We start from the raw sequence: 17,893 nt of genomic DNA, 5'->3' as shown, positions 1-17,893 counted from the left end.
CCAAATCTACGTCTGATTGGTGTACCTGAAAGTGACAGGGAGAATGGAACCAAGTTGGAAAACACTCTGCAGGATATTATCCAGGAGAACTTCCCCAATCTAGCAAGGCAGGCCAACATTCAGATTCAGGAAATGCAGAGAACACCACAAAGATACTCCTCCAGAAGAGCAACTCCAAGACACATAATTGTCAGATTCACCAAAGTTGAAATGAAAGAAAAAATGTTAAGGGCAGCCAGAGAGAAAGGTCGGGTTATCCTCAAAGGGAAGCCCATCAGACTAACTGCGGATCTCTTGGCAGTAACTCTACACACCAGAAGAGAGTGGGGGCCAATATTCAACATTCTTAAAGAGAAGAATTTTCAACCCAGAATTTCATATCCAGCCAACCTAAGCTTCTTAAGTGAAGGAGAAATAAAATACTTTACAGACAAGCAAATGCTGAGAGATTTTGTCACCACCAGGCCTGCCCTAAAAGAGCTCCTGAAGGAAGCACTAAACATGGAAAGGAACAACCGGTACCAGCCGCTGCAAAATCATGCCAAAATGTAAAGACCATCGAGACTAGGAAGAAACTGCATCAACTAACGAGCAAAATAACCAGCTAACATCATAATGACAGGATCAAATTCACACATAACAATATTAACTTTAAATGTAAATGGACTAAATGCTCCAATTAAAAGACACAGACTGGCAAATTGGATAAAGAGTCAAGACCCATCAGTGTGCTGTATTCAGGAAACCCATCTCATGTGCAGAGACACACATAGGTTCAAAATAAAAGGATGGAGGAAGATTTACCAAGCAAATGGAAAACAAAAAAAGGCAGGGGTTGCAATCCTAGTCTCTGATAAAACAGACTCTAAACCAACAAAGATCAAAAGAGACAAAGAAGGCCATTACATAATGGTAAAGGGATCAATTCAACAAGAAGAGCTAACTGTCCTAAATATATATGCACCCAATACAGGAGCACCCAGATTCATAAAGCAAGTCCTGAGTGACCTCCAAAGAGACTTAGACTCCCACACATTAATAATGGGAGACTTTAACACCCCACTGTCAACATTAGACAGATCAATGAGACAGAAAGTCAGCAAGGATACCCAGGAATTGAACTCAGCTCTGCACCAAGCAGACCTAATAGACATCTACAGAACTCTCCACCCCAAATCAACAGAATACACATTTTTTCAGCACCACACCACACCTATTCCAAAATTGACCACATAGTTGGAAGTAAAGCTCTCCTCAGCAAATGTAAAGGAACAGAAATTATAACAAACTATCTCTCAGACCACAGTGCAATCAAACTAGAACTCAGGATTAAGAATCTCACTCAAAACCGCTCAACTACATGGAAACGGAACAACCTGCTCCTGAATGACTACTGGGTACATAACGAAATGAAGGCAGAAATAAAGATGTTCTTTGAAACCAATGAGAACAAAGACACAACATACCAGAATCTCTGGGACGCATTCAAAGCAGTGTGTAGAGGGAAATTTATAGCACTAAATGCCCACAAGAGAAAGCAGGAAAGATCCAAAATTGACACCTTAACATCACAATTAAAAGAACTAGAAAAGCAAGAGCAAACACATTCAAAAGCTAGCAGAAGGCAAGAAATAACTAAAATCAGAGCAGAACTGAAGGACACAGAGACACAAAAAACCCGTCAAAAAATTAATTAATCCAGGAGCTGGTTTTTTGAAAGGATCAACAAAATTGATAAACTGCCAGCAAGACTAATAAAGAAAAAAAGAGAGAAGAATCAAATAGACGCAATAAAAAATGATAAAGGGGATATCATCACCGATCCCACAGAAATACAAACTACCATCAGAGAATACTACAAACACCTCTACGCAAATAAACTAGAAAATCTAGAAGAAGTGGATAAATTCCTCAACACATACACTCTCCCAAGACTAAACCAGGAAGAACTCGAATCTCTGAATAGACCAATAACAGGATCTGAAATTGTGGCAATAACAAATAGCTTACCAACCAAAAAGAGTCCAGGACCAGATGGATTCACAGCCGAATTCTACCAGAGGTACAAGGAGGAACTGGTACCATTCCTTCTGAAACTATTCCAATCAATAGAAAAAGAGACAATCCTCCCTAACTCATTTTATGAGGCCAGCATCATCCTGATACCAAAGCCGGGCAGATACACATCCAAAAAAGAGAATTTTAGACCAATATCCTTGATGAACATTGATGCAAAAATCCTCAATAAAATGCTGGCAAACCGAATCCAGCAGCACATCAAAAAGCTTATCCACCATGATGAAGTGGGTTTCATGCCTGGGATGCAAGGCTGGTTCAATATACGCAAATCAATAAATGTAATCCAGCATATAAACCGAACCAAAGACAAAAACCACATGATTATCTCAATAGATGCAGAAAAGGCCTTTGACAAAATTCAACAGCCCTTCATGCTAAAAACTCTCAATAAATTAGGTATTGATGGGACGTATCTCAAAATAATAAGAGCTATCTATGACAAACCCACAGCCAGTATCATACTGAATGGGCAAAAACTGGAAGCATTCCCTTTGAAAACTGACACAAGACAGGGATGCTCTCTCTCACCACTCCTATTCAACATAGGGTTGGAAGTTCTGGCCAGGGCAATCAGGCAGGAGAAGGAAATAAAGGGTATTCAATTAGGAAAAGAGGAAGTCAAATTGTCCCTGTTTGCAGACGACGTGATTGTATATCTAGAAAACCCCATTGTCTGAGCCCAAAATCTCCTTAAGCTGATAAGCAACTTCAGCAAAATCTCAGGATACAAAATCAATGTACAAAAATCACAAGCATTCTTATACACCAACAACAGACAAACAGAGAGCCAAATCATGAGTGAACTCCCATTCACAATTGCTTCAAAGAGAATAAAATACCTAGGAATCCAACTTACAAGGGAGGTGAAGGACCTCTTCAAGGAGAACTACAAACCACTGCTCAATGAGATAAAAGAGGATACAAAGAAATGGAAGAACATTCCATGCTCATTGGTAGGAAGAATCAATGTCGTGAAAATGGCCATACTGCCCAAGGTAATTTACAGATTCAATGCTATCCCCATCAAGCTACCAATGACTTTCTTCACAGAATTGGAAAAAACTACTTTAAAGTTCATATGGAACCAAAAAAGAGCCCACATCACCAAGTCAATCCTAAGCCAAAAGAACAACGCTGGAGGCATCACACTACCTGACTTCAAACTATACTACAAGGCTACAGTAAGCAAAACAGCATGGTACTGGTACCAAAACAGAGATATAGATCAATGGAACAGAACAGAGCCCTCAGAAATAACACCGCATATCTACAACTATCTGATCTTTGACAAACCTGAGGAAAACAAGCAATGGGGAAAGGATTCCATATTTAATAAATGGTGCTGGGAAAACTGGCTAGCCATATGTAGAAAGCTGAAACTGGATCCCTTCCTTACACCTTATACAAAAATCAATTCAAGATGGATTAAAGACTTAAACGTTAGACCTAAAACCATAAAAACCCTAGAAGAAAACCTAGGCATTACCATTCAGGACATAGGCATGGGCAAGGACTTCATGTCTAAAACACCAAAAGCAATGGCAACAAAAGCCAAAATTGACAAATGGGATCCAATTAAACTAAAGAGCTTCTGCACAGCAAAAGAAACTACCATCAGAGAGAACAGGCAACCTACAAAATGGGAGAAAATTTTCACAACCTACTCATCTGACAAAGGGCTAATATCCAGAATCTACAATGAACTCAAACAAATTTACAAGGAAAAAACAAACAACCCCATCAAAAAGTGGGCAAAGGACATGAACAGACACTTCTCAAAAGAAGACATTTATGCAGCCAAAAAACACATGAAAAAATGCTCACCATCACTGGCCATCAGAGAAATGCAAATCAAAACCACAATGAGATACCATCTCACACCAGTTAGAATGGCAATCATTAAAAAGTCAGGAAACAACAGGTGCTGGAGAGGATGTGGAGAAATAGGAACACTTTTACACTGTTGGTGGGACTGGAAACTAGTTCAACCCTTGTGGAAGTCAGTGTGGCGATTCCTCAGGGATCTAGAACTAGAAATACCACTTGACCCAGCCATCCCATTACTGGGTATATACCCAAAGGACTATAAATCATGCTGCTATAAAGACACATGCACACGTATGTTTATTGCGGCATTATTCACAATAGCAAAGACTTGGAACCAACCCAAATGTCCAACAATGATAGGCTGGATTAAGAAAATGTGGCACATATACACCATGGAATACTATGCAGCCATAAAAAATAATGAGTTCACGTCCTTTGTAGGGACATGGATGAAATTGGAAATCATCATTCTCAGTAAACTATCGCAAGAACAAAAAACCAAACACCGCATATTCTCACTCATAGGTGGGAATTGAAAATGAGAACACGTGGACACAGGAAGGGGAACATCACACTCTGGGGACTGTTGTGGGGTGGGGGGGAGGGGGGAGGGATAGCATTGGGAGATATACCTAATGTTAGATGACGAGTTAGTGGGTGCAGCGCACCAGCATGGCACATGTATACATATGTAACTAACCTGCACGTTGTGCACATGTACCGTAAAACTTAAAGTATAGTAATAATAAACAAATAAAAAATTAAAAATTAAAAAAAAAGGTCCGTCTCAGGTACTACATACTCTATGGAAAGGTTTTCATCACCAGTGGCACTTGCTTTCTCTCTTGAAGTCCCATAGTGTGGTAGTTAAGAGCGCACACTCTGGAGCCAGCCTGGGTTCAAATCAAAATTTCACTTCACATCTATAAAATGGGTATAATCTAAAAAATCTATGTTTACATAATACTAATATAGCATGCAATACAATATGAAGACTCAGTAAGTATTTTTATTAATAATTCACAGCTGCTTACTGTGAAAGATTTAGGCCACCTAGGCTACATTTAATGACATCTCTATTTCCTTGGCAGGGGGTAGGTGTGGATAGGTTCCATACTTAGGAATTGATTCTTCTGTTTGTCATGGGTCAGTCACTTTTAAGTCTATAGCGTGCCTATGGCTTATTCCTAAATCTTGACTTTCCTCTGATTAGGACAACTGAGAGGGAGAATAAATACTCTCAATTGGTATCTTTCTTCTGGGCTCTGTTATCTCTTTTAGGACTCTTCTGATAGCCTTTTTAAGAAGTGATAAAGAACAACCTTCAATTAAATATTTCAACTCTAGAGAGCCACTCTGCAGATTTTGCATTTGAGCATTGATTGTTTTAATGATCAGTCAGTTGAAACTTTCCCATTGGAAAATGCAATTTGAGTGACTCTCCTCTAAGACAGCCATTCCACAGCACCCAAGATGGTGTGAGGAGTTTATGTCTTATCATGTGAACCAAGATGTTAAGAAGATTCCTGGATAATGGATTTTTCATGTCATTTGTGCAACAAGTAAATTAAAAATATAAAGCCTCAGAGGAAAATGGTAAGTATATCTTAGTCCTTACTCAAAACCCATTTAACATTTTCTAAAGAAACAAAGCAAAATAACCCAATCTCTATCTCCTTAAACTAGAATTTGTCTAGCAATAATATAACATGACAAGAATAACTCTGGTAAATAAAACTACATGTTGCGTTCTCCCTGGGGAATGTCTGCCTCACCTGTAATGATTTCTTGAAAATATTTTTCAGAAGCTGAGAATATTATGTTGCCAAGGCAGTGACATTGCAGATATGCTTCACGAAGCTCTTTCATTAAAAGTGCCTCTTTCCCAACACTTAAAACCTTTTTTTAAAGTAAATATGTAAAAGTTGGTTGCAACTGATATACTACATACTTTTATTTATTTTTATTTTTTCTTTTACTTTTTTTTTTCTTTTTATGAGGCAGAGTCTTGCTCTGTTGCCGAGGCTGGAGGGCAGTGGTGCGATCTTGGTTCACTGCAACCTCTGTCTCCTGGTTCAAGGGATTCTCCTGCCTCAGCCTCCCAAGTAGCTGGGACTACAGGCAAGCACCACCAAGCCTGGCTAATTTTTTGGTATTTTTTAGTAGAGACAAGGTTTCACCATGTTGGCCAGGCTGGTCTCAAACTCCTGACCTCAAGTGATCCACCTGCCTCAGCCTCCTGAAGTGTTGGGATTACAGGCGTGAGCCACTGTGCCTGAGAATGGGTTTGAAGTACCTGAAATTATTGGCCTGTGTGCCTTCACTTTTTACTAACTTATCCCCTCTGGTAGCAACCATTATGAGGTTGCCTGTATGAAAAATGCCCCCTTCTCTGGAAGTACCTCAGAGCTCGACACATTATGGTGGAAGAATCTTGCTGACTGAGCAGATTGATTCTATGCTGGGTGTGCTTGGGTCAGTCAGATTCTCTTTTTGGGAATTTGAAATTTATAAAAGAGGGATAGAGAGGAGTCGTTTTTGGAACTGACTCCTTGTAAATCTAGGGAAAAGCTCCCTGAGCTCCTTTTGCTAAGATGCCAGATATTCTCCTTACATCTTCACAGCATACTTCTACCTTCTTATCCTTCTATTAAGTTAATCTCTTATGATTAAAATGGTCAGAATTGATTTCTGGTGCTTGCAAATGAAAAAAGACTTACCCAGAGCCCCACCCAAAGTTTCCAGGTTGAAGTAATCCACTATTCTATGGACAGTCCATAACACAGGGCATATGTTGGTGCTCAGTGAGAGGACCGAAGGCTTTGAATAGCGATTCCTCAGTGGTCTCTCTAAGCTGGCCAGAACTGAGCTTAGGGGATAACCATGTTAGCCCAGCTGCCTCTATAGAGAATGAGCCTTAAAACACTCAGAGGAAGTTCAAATGACACTTCCTCTGAGGCCTCTTTGTTACTCTGGCTAGAAGAGATGATTCCCTGCTCTGAACTCCTATCTTGTTTTTAACCTTTATCTAGCCTTTATCACATTCTCCATTTCCCTGTAGTCATTTGAGAAGAAGATACCTCTTCTACATCTGGAAGACTATAAGCTCCTGGAGGGCAGAGACGGTGTCTTTGGATCCTGCATGCTATCTTGTACATTTCAGTACCTAGTTCCTGAGTGGCCAACAAGTCTCACCTGAAGGCTTTCTGTGTGTCCAGTCTGAGGCTTAGGGATGGGGAAAGGGGGGAGGAAAAGATCCAGAATGGGCTTGGATGCTTTAGCTGGGCAGCCAGGACCAAAAACAGCCAATAATCAGGTATTAGGAGGTATGTGTCAGGGGCAGCTAAGTCTGGGCTGAAAAGGCCAGAAATTAGACTCAAGGCAATAATGAGCTCTGCTATTTTGGGATTCTAACTTATTCACTTTCCAGGTTGAGAAGACCTAGTGGGTCATTTTCTCTAATTAACACCTCCCAGGAACAAAACTGTTCCGTCAGGCTTGCCCCTTGGATGATAGATATTTACTGTTCAACCTCACATATGGGCTGTGGGTTTTTTAGTCTTCTCTGCATCATCAGATTATTACAATAATACCTTGTAGCTATGTGAAAACTTTATTTCCATACTTTTGGTTTTTTTTTTTTTTTGTCTCATTTATCTTCACTATATCTGGTCCCACTCAGGGACAGGAATCATCATGTCCCTTTTACAGACAGCAAAGAGATTTTATCATTGAGCCAATACCTACAGTGCAAATTAGGGAAAGGGGACCTGGTGCTAGAACCCAGTTCTGCCCAGTCTGTCCTGTTGATCAGTTTGAATAATTTGGGGACTGCATTGGGCCCTACCCTGTCACACCACAGCATCCCCACCTCTGTGGGCTCAGAAATGCTGTCTGCTGCTACTCATGAGGTGCAATTAGGAACCCAGGAGTAGCCTAACCTCATTACATCAGAGTCAAGGACAAATGTAACAGCAGCAAGGGATTAAATCTCCATTCTGAAAGTTGAGTTTTATTTATAAATTGTACTTTTCTGAATTTGGCTGAGGTGGCATTAAGGAGCTGAGGTTCAGGGCCACATAGAGAGCAGCTGTGAGTGGTTTGCCAGGAGGTGGTGTCATCTTCCAGTGAGGCAAAAGCTGGGAGTAAATGAGGACCCTGTGGAGAAGCAGCTAGAAGCTGCCCACCAAGTCAGAAAGCCCACCTGCCTGGTGGGAGGGATTATTTTAATTCCTTTCATAAGAAGAAAAGCTGGGTGGGAATTTGCTAAAATCTGCATTAAATATGATTTTTCTGCAGCCAAGGGGAGCTGCCGGAACAAAGCACATATGCTCCCATGGAGCCAGCCCTCTCAGCTGTGGAAGTGAGCAGCAGGGCTTCTCTTCACCACTGTGACTCAACAGGCTTTAAAACCTCAAGTATAAGATCAGAATTACACATGGCCAAGACAACATTTGGTGTAGCCACTCTGGGAGATTATATTTTGGAAAGAGACCTTTGTTGCCTCATTTCAAGACATGAAAAGAAGCCAACTGAGGGGCTTAGGAAGAAGATAGAGGTGGGCAAAAGAGCAGAACTGGAGCCCTGAATTAATGTGATTTACTGCTTTTGAAATAAAAAAAAAAGAGAGAAGAAAAACCCAAGGAATTACTGCTCTCCAAGGAGGGAGCTGGGTCCAATGCCAACGAGATCTGTGTGTGAACCTTTTGGCTCTACACTTGCGTTGAGATTTTGGGAACTCTGTTGCTTGTTTTTTAGTGTCTTGCTAGGGGCTATCATTCACTTTCCCCAGCAGGGTGATTTTTAAACAAATAAAATCTAGTCCTTCCTGAGCTTCTCCCGAGGAGTCTGTGTATCAGCAAGGTCAGGTTTAAGAGTTGCCTTGAAGGCATGGCTGGGAGAGCTGAGTCAGAACTAAGGTTCAAGATTAACCTCAACCTTGGGCCTTTGTTTCTTTAGGGGTGGTTGTGGTGGTGGTGGGGGTAGGCTAGGGAGGTGGGACATAAACTTTCTTAATTCTGAGATTCTTTGGCTGGCCCAGATTTAGGAAAGCTGAGGGTAGGGCCAAGCTGTCTTACTTGCAAGAGTGTGGTAGTCTTCTTTCTGTCTGTGGATTCTTTCCTGGGGGCTGTTACCTTGTGTGCTACACCAGGAGGCCATCTGTCTCAATTCAGGCTGCCTTGGTGGTTTTTGTTTGCTTTCAGTTTGTTTTTATTAAGGAATCTTGGGCTGGGGATTGATTCTTCCCTACTGAGTCTAAAAAAATAAAATGAAAACAATCTAGATGGAATATACTGATATAGGTAAGCTTCAGGTCTTGCTTCCCTGAAGTTGATATGTCTGCTATTTCCCATTCAAATGATAGACTGGAAGCCTACAAATTCTGTTATAGGACCTGGATGCTGACATAACACAAATAACTCCCTTCAGAACCTATAGCATTTTCTCACTTCCCCATTTTCTAAAACAGAGATTTAAAAAATAACATTTAGCTGTAATACATGCTAGCTGATGTAGACATGCTTCTTTTTTGCATGAGTTAATTGTTCCTATTCAGCTATCTCAGTTTAATCATGAAACTCAGTAACACTTTAATTATACTACATGTGAAATTCTGGGAACCCTGAGTTGAATGACATTTCTTCAGGTGGTTCTTACTCTAGCACAATGATTCAAAACCGAGGGGTGGGGAGGAATTTCCCCCTGCCCCCTCCGGGGGTCATTTGCCAAATGCCTAGAGATACTTTTGGTTGTCACAATTTGGGAAGGCAGCGCTCCTGGCCAGGGATGCTGGAAAACATTCTACAAGGTACAAAACAGCTCCCATAACAAAGAATTATCTGGCCCCAATTGTCAATTGTCAATATTGCTAAGATTTAGAAACCTGCTCTGGCAGAAGAGGCACATGTTGAACAAATGATTGCATTATGGTGAGATATGTACAAAAATATATGTAAGCCCAGGATATTGAAGTGAGTATGTGGATGGGGAAGATGGAGGTGGAGTGGGGGTGGGGCAGTGGGCATCAGGGAAGGCTTCATGGGGAAGTGACTCCTAATCATGGTTTTTACTTAATGCCTTTGCAACCAATCATCAAATAATGGCTTTAATTGAAAGCTTATTAGTCAATAACTACATATTGGGATTTTTTTTCTTTTTGCACAACGTCTGAGTAATCAAAGCTCTCTAATAACTTTATGTCTTCTCTTAAGAAATATTTCCCCCCCAGCCTGGGAAGAATTTATTCAACCTTCTTCCTTGCTTCTCAGCAACGAATCTCTAGTCGATTTTAACCTGTGGTTCTTCCACCAGGACCCCTCTTTCCTTCTTCACAGTTCAGCTTCTTAACACTTGGCCCATGAAGCCTTCCCTTGGAGACTTCAGTTCATAGTGATTAATTCATTCTGTGAATTCCTTAGAGCCTTGTTGTCTTTCTCTCTACACCTATACCAGTCTCTTGGGGGTGTGTTTCCACTTAGATTGTGGGCTTCTCAAAGACGCTACGGCACTGAACACTGTTTTGGACCCTGATTTACACTGCAAGTGAGAGGAAGAGGAAGACAAGAAAGGTGTGAGGAAAGAGTAAGGCTGGATTGATATGAACATTGCATTAGGTTGGTGCAAAAGTAATCATGGTTTTTGCCGTTGACAGTAATGGCAATTACTTTTGTACCAAGCCAATATCTTGCCAAGGCCTCTGGATTATGTCTTCAACAAAGTCTAAAAGTTTAATTTCTGTTCAGTAGGTACAACATGCAAAAAATAAATTGCCATAATTATTATTAGCATTTTCTTACTAACAGATTTTTCAAAAGCTGTTTCCATATCAAGCAGATCAACCTTTCTGTAGTCATAGAGACAAAGATCTTTATATAGCCATGGGCAAGGTGAGATTTTTTTCTTCTCCTCTTTCCAGTTGCCTAGAACTAATAAGAAAGGAAAGGAAATTTTTTAAATCAGTTTTTTCTTTCATTTTTTTCCCCAGTTAAAATGAGTGAAATGTGGGAGGTTATTTTTTGTATCACATTTTAGATTTTAAATACCTACGTTTTTCATAAAATATGAAAGGGGAGGAAAAATTTGAACGATGCCATTTTCAAAATTTGTAAGCAGCAGGCTTGTCAGTGATAAGCAGCTATAATCCATGTACCTTGTTTTTTTTCTTCTTCTTAAACCAAATAGTGAACTTCGGATGGAGGTCTTAGAAGGTAAGGTTACTAGGACCCCAAATGACTAAAGCATAAACTAACATCTATTGAGGGACTAATGCTGAATCCTAAGGTGCTCTGTGGTACTTGCCTCCTCCAACCCTGAGAACTTGGAGCGCTCCCCTTCTCTCTGCAGAGGCAAAGTCTATGATAATGTAGTGCAAGACCACATCCTCTCTTCCTGGAAGCCTTACCTCATAATTTAAGCTTTCTTTTTTTTTTTTATGAACTGATAACTTGCCATCATAGCAGTTTTCTGTCTCATAATTACTGTTTATCATTTCATGCATTCATCATCAAGAAAAGAGGATTTCAGTATGAACCTGTCCACTTTTCCTGTACTTTGTCTTAATATTGAGTTATTCCTTTACCCATAGGTCTTCTTCCCTCAGGACTCAAAGCTTCTTATTCTTTCTAAGGTTAATCTTTCCCCCATGTTGTTAGACTGATGCTCTCCTCCTACCCCCACAGAGATCTGACAATTAACATTCCTCCCTCATTCCCTGTATCTTCAGTCTGTCCTCCATGGATTCCTTCCTGCAGTCCTCTTTGAGGAAAAAAAAAAAACTTCCCTCAATTCTGCTTATTTTCCATCTGCCTCTGGGTTTAGGATTTTGATTTTATGCCTTTTTGCAATAAATAGGTGTTATGCCGGTTTTTGGCGGGGGGGGGGGGGGGGGTGGGGGGTGGGGAAGGGAAGTGTATGGCACAAGGACTTTTAAAATGTACTTTTCCCTCTCTAAGACGATACCTCCCTGGAGAGCTGTGCCTTGGTTCTCAAACTTTAGTATGCATCAGAATCACCTGAGGAGCTTGTTAACATGTAGCCTGCTGGACCCCACCCCTGGAGTTTCTGATGCAGAAGGTTGGGGCTGAGGCCTGAGAATATGCAGTCTAACATTTCCCAGGTGATGTTCATACTGCTGGGCTAAGACCATACTTTGAGAAATATCGCCTTGAAGTAACAACCCTCCCTTTGCTTAACATGCACCTCTCTTGTCATGTGGATGTTGGTGTCACTATGTTGTGCCAAAAGTTACCCTGTTTTGGCCTGCATAGGCTCAACCTCCACAGAGTGACAAGGGCATCTCTTGAAAGATGAGGGCATCTCTCAACCATCTGGTGCTCAGGAAATGAAACCTTGTGAGGGTCACCACGCTTGGCTAAGGAGGCTAAATGACTGGCAGAGGATGTTCCTGGTGGTGGATGCTCACGGTCTCTACCCCCAAACCTAGTCAGCCCTATCAGATATTTTTGAGGGGTTCTAGGATTCTTGAAACCCTGCCGAAAGGCAGCAGGAGAAAGTGGGATTTTTAAAAAAATTTACTTCAGCCTTTTCCAGGGAAGGGGGTCCCCTCCTGAGAACAGCATGTGGCAGCAGGAGCCCTTGAGAGATCTTACTGAAAAGCCAAATTGAAAAGGAACTGGGACTTGGCCCACCCATTCATGCCCCCAATGGGAGTTCTCTGTTGAGTACTAATTTTGGAGAAACTGTGTGTGTGTGTTTTATTAAGAAAGCGGTAGTTTTTCTTACAAAGATGAGCAAATTTAAAAAGATAATTAATAGATAAAATCCTGAATTGCTATTCAATAGCTGTGAGACCTTGAGCAAGTTATTCCTTCTCCTTGGATCTCAGTTTCTTCTAATCTGTATGATAAGTAGCAGGCAAGTGAGAAAGTCTGTTAGTAGTACAGTCATTCTTAAGAGCAACATGGCATGCTTGTCAGGGACAGACCAGGGCTGGAACTTGGAAGGCCTGTTGCATGAATTTGTGGATTGATTGAAACAAATTCTATCAGCATGGTCCATTCCTTCAGGGGAATGGACCTGACAAGATAATTAATGGAAACTAATTAATATAAACCCCTCAACCCTTTAACTGTATCTCTCAACCACAATTATTCCCGGAAGGCCTTTAACTTTTCTGCATGAAGAAGCCTGGCCTGGCAGGGAGGGTGAGTCTCCTCTATGAAACGGGCCCGTGACAGACTGTTGGGGGCTCAAACGAAATGGCAGAGGGGGTGGTCTCCTTCCTTCCCCAGCACAGAATTCCATCATCTCTAATTTTTAGGACATGATCAAGACCTCTACCAGCCTTTTAGATACTCTTGTCTTTTGTCTTTTTTTTCCTTTCTTTTCTTTCCTTTTCTCTTTTCACAGCTGTATTCAGATGTAAATCCTACACTATAGAATTTAAAGTGGACAATGCAATTGTTTTTAATATGTTCACATGCAACTGTCTCTACAATCTAATTTTACAAAAATTTCACCACCCCCCCGCCCCAAGCCCATACCCACTGATTAGTAGTCACCTACTGTCCCTCCCATCCGCCTCCCCAGCCCTGGTAACTACTAATCTACTTTCAGTTTATCTGGACATTTCATGTAAATAGGATTATAAAATATGTGGTACTTTTTTTTCTAAATAGGAGAAAGGAGACCTGATGACACCCTAATAGACTAGTACTAAAGGCTCCCCTTCTCCTCTTTACCCCATTACTCCAGAAACAACGCCCTGCCCCTGCTTGCTGATGTATACAATCCCTCAATCAGGCCTGTGAGTGTGGAGGTGGTGCGCGGGTGCCAGCGGCAGGGCACAGGGCCTTTGGTCCATTAGACCATGAGACTGAAGTTCAAGCACATCTGGGCACGGCGGAGCAGCGGCTTGTATGCTCACTAAGATGCCCGTGTGACTGCCAGCAGTCAGTTGACAGATTAGGTCACCCTTGGCCATAGGGCCTGAGCACTCCATTCCTAGAGGACCACAGGGTGCCAGAGCCCACATTCACCTTCCCTGACGTGGCTGACCCAAGGCTCAAAGGCCTGTAAGACTTCTCTGGCAGAGACCCCTGCCAGAGGAGTTGAGGAGCGTCACACCCATATTCCCTTCAAGCAGCGGCAGAGAGCAGGCCTTCCCCTGAGGCTCCTGAATAGTTCTACTCCCCCGGCCACAGCCCCAACCAGGGGTAAAGAATGGGGCTGGGGCTCTCAGAGGCATGGAGTGGTAAAAACAACCACCCAGCTTTGGGTTCTCTTCACCCTAAAACGTGGGGGAAATTTGATAGGGCAAAGCGTCTTTCTCCAAGCTTCCAGGGAAAGGGGGCCAAAGGAGTAGGGAGGAAAGGTGGCATAGAGCGATGGAGGGTCCTGCATCAAGGGGGCCGCGACGGGAGCGCTGTGTACTCACAGTCGAGTGAGACCGGCCGTGGGGCCGGGGCAGCGCAGGGCGCCGTCGGGCACGCAGTTGCAGGGCTCAGGGCAGAGCGCCTCGCGCAGCGCTCGTGGCAGCGGCGGCTGCAGCAGCAGCAGCAGCAGCAGCTTCAGCAGCTGCAGCGCCGAGAACCGCTGCTTCATGGCCGGCGAACTGGGCTTCTGCGGCTTGCCAGTGTCTTGGACGGCCTCTGAGTGCGGCCCGCACCCCTCTCCCCGCCCCTTGGCTGCCCTTCCACACACCCTTCCCTGCCGGCCCGCCCCTGCCCTCCCCCTCTTACCGCGCACCCCGCTGAGTCTGCTCTGCCTTGACCTGAGACAGTGCCCAGTGACCCAATAACCTCCTTCCTGCTACTTTCCCCTGTCTTGTCCCCTACCATCTGCAAATGGCCCTAGCTATAGCAGGTAAAGAGATTTAATGGCAAATGTTTTGGATTAGAAGTGGGGAGTTCTGAATTGAGTGAGTTGTGACGCTTCCCGGAACCCCTTTTATTTCATTTGTGAAAGGGTCCGATGGATACTCGCTATACCCTCATCAGAAGGCGTAAGAGTGCCTAGCTCAGACATTTTTCCTCTCTTTTATCCTCAACCCCTAATCCTTTCCCCTTCTCTTTTACCACATCCCTCCACTCTACAAGTAATCTTTGCCCATCCTCCCAACTGCCGCAGTAATTTCTCTTGGTGGTAAATGCTTTCTTATTTATGGTATAGCTATTTGGCTTGGTCCTATATCTCTTCTATAGATTGGGAGGTCCTTGAGAGCAAAATCCAATTCAGATTTATTTTTGTATTCCTTCTGGCTTCTACATGGTAAGTCCTCAGTAAAGATTTGTTGAATGAATGAATGAAACTGCCTAATACTGGTAGCAGCTGCCCCATAGAAGGCCCAGGATAGGCTAGGCCTTGTAACAGGTGCTCTGCCTCACATCATGTTTAAGCTCCACATTGAACTAGTAGGGTGTTTGCGATGAGAAAAATGTCCCAAGAGGTATGTGGCTTCCCTGAAGTCACACGGTTTTAAAGTAGTGAAACCTGGAACTCATGTCTATCACCTACCATCTCTCACCAATGCAAAAAGCTGCTATGATCTACGTACCAAGGAACTTAGAAAGAAGATAAAATTTTATGGTAATCATGGGGATCCATAATATCCCCTCTTTGATTTGATCGTTTCTTCCTTCCAAGGATTCTGTTTGGATTCTGGAAATCCTAGCAGTTTTGCTGGAAGAGGTGGACTTTGAAAGCTGGGAAGGCATTTAAGGCTTTAAAGAGAGGAAATATAAGAATAGATTTCTTTCATTCTGAAGCCAGTTCTCAAGGATGGGCTCCTTCATTCACCATTCTACAGTCTGTTGCTCAAGGAGGGTAGATTATTATTATTTTAAAAACTTGTTTGGCTTTGCCCACATTGTGCTAGATGGCACAAAAACAATGCTCATGGCTGTAATATTGTCTTCTCTGGATCCTCTCTTCAACTGTTTATAGATGACTCCTCACCCTTTAATAGCTCTGCATGGGCTGTCCCCACTGTTTTCTCTTCTTTTTCCATTATTCCATTAGATAAACTCCCAGTTGTCCTTCAAGACTCAGTCTAATGTCATTTCCACTTTGATTCTTCTCTGAGTCATCCTAGTTGAGTAGTTGTGGCCATAACACCTGGTTCTACAGCCTGTAATCTAACACACTGTAATTGTGGGTTTCATTTTGCTTTCCCCTCTCTATTCATCTTAATATCAACAGAGCATGTCATAGCTTCTAGCTCCTAGTAGGTGTTCCATATGTGTCTGTTGAATAATAGAGTGAATAAGTGAGGCCCAGATTTGTAGTGGATGCTCAGTAAACTATCTGAGAAGAGCTTGATACCCTCACTTGCTTTATTCTCAACCACGCTAGATCTATCTGGATATGTATAAAGTAATTATACATGACGACTTTGGGTGTCATGTTCTCTGTTCTCTTTTAGTTTTGTCAGATTTTGGTAGGGAAGTTGGGGTAGGCACTGGGATTTTTAAACGTTTTCACCATGTATCTTGAATGGAAAGAGAGAAAGAATGAATAACTCAAGGTGCCTGAATGGCTTTTCTTTCAAGTCTCATGTTTTACGTGCCTTTTTTCTTTTTTTAACCCTGTAGCGTACCTGTTATATATAAAAAAAGTTTGCTCCCACCCACCCCTGAATCTTTGAAAACAATGGATATTCCAGAAGAATCATTTAATTCTGTACTCAGTAGGAGGACTAGGCAATCAGAACACTAGGATTTTCCTTCTGTTTCTGCTGTCAATCATGAGATTTGCCCTTCAGGCTCTTCATCTGTAAGAAGAAGGGTTGAAGTTCACTATCCCTAAGGCTCTTCTGGCTCTAAAGATGCAAGGACTTTCTAAGCAGCTCCTATAGAATTGCTAGTGGGAGGAATTGGATTGTATATATTGACTTCTTATAACTTGTCTTGGATTGGAAATAAAATCCTGTTTATGAGGAGTTGAGGTTGTTCGTTTGGAAGAAAGCTAACAACTGTAATGAATTTTCATAAAATTTTACTATCTAGATTAATTTCAGTTGGATCTTAATTATCACATCAGTTCTTGCAATGTAACTATTATAATAAAATCATATTGATTCATTTGTTATAATCACAAAAGTTTGTTACAATGGAATTTACCTATCTTATTCATTAATACTCATTATGAGTGAGTATTTTTAAATCCAAAGGACTTTGTTTCATTAACTATGCTTATAGCTACTTTGTCAGAGAACTTCAAACCAACATGACCCACAAAGATTGCTAATTACATTTTAATGACAAAATAAAGTTCACAGAATTCACAAATATTTTATCCTACTTTAGAGATAGAAAAACATACTATCTGACACCGTAACTCAGAAATTGCAATTAAAACTCTCCAAAGTTTTAGAATGGAGCTTCTCATATTTTAGGGTGCAGAAATATCATTTGCAAAGCTTTAAATACGAAGATTCCTAGAACTTTCCCCATGAGATTCTGATTCCATAGATATAGAGTGGGATCCAATAATCTGCATTTTAACAAGCTTTCTCATGTAATTTTGATGCATGTAGTCCTAGAGCACAATTTGAGGAATACAAAAATGGAAATTCTAGAATTAAATTTGCCTGAAGAAGACAAAGCTCAAGAATCTTTATTAAGGACTTTGAGTGAAGCCTAATAATTTTGATGCATCTTAAAAGAGACCTTGATGTGTATAAGCATAGAAATAGTATATTCTGTGTACATGTGTTTAAATGTCTAAAATTATTTAATTGGTTATATTGCTGAAATTTATTTATTTATTTATGGAATGAGCCATGTTGCAAAATCGTGGAATCTATTTTCTTTATGCCACCCTAGGTCAAAACTCAATAGCATCTGAAGTTACATTAACACATTGGAGTTGAAAGACATTAGCAAAGTAATTTTTAAAAAATTTTTTACTTTTTAAGTTCTGGGATACATGTGCAGAACGTGCAGGTTTGTTACATGGACATACCTGGGCCATGGTGGTTTGCTGCACCTATCAACCCGCCATCTAGGTTTTAAACCCCGCATGCATT

General features: G+C 41.5%; 1 protein-coding gene across 5 annotated transcripts in view; it reads right to left on the bottom strand.

The window, feature by feature from the left end:
- The window catches only part of LHCGR (luteinizing hormone/choriogonadotropin receptor), a 73,393-nt gene extending 58,835 nt beyond the window's left edge, over positions 1-14,558 (bottom strand). For 2 of the 5 annotated variants that reach the window (XM_004029219.4, XM_055377863.2), the window contains exon 1: positions 14,303-14,558. In XM_004029219.4, the coding sequence (XP_004029268.2) occupies positions 14,303-14,469 (167 nt within the window). In that variant the 5' untranslated portion in view covers positions 14,470-14,558. The remainder of the gene's footprint in view (positions 1-14,302) is intronic. The other 3 variants (XM_055377865.2, XM_055377866.2, XM_055377864.2) reach the window with 2 other exon arrangements.
- Between the last annotated feature and the right edge of the window lie 3,335 nt (positions 14,559-17,893).

Source organism: Gorilla gorilla, chromosome 12, assembly GCF_029281585.2.
Source record: "Gorilla gorilla gorilla isolate KB3781 chromosome 12, NHGRI_mGorGor1-v2.1_pri, whole genome shotgun sequence".
Classification (NCBI taxonomy): Eukaryota; Metazoa; Chordata; class Mammalia; order Primates; family Hominidae; genus Gorilla; species Gorilla gorilla.
Note: the sequence above shows the minus strand (reverse complement) of the source record. Positions and strands in the feature narration are given on the sequence as shown.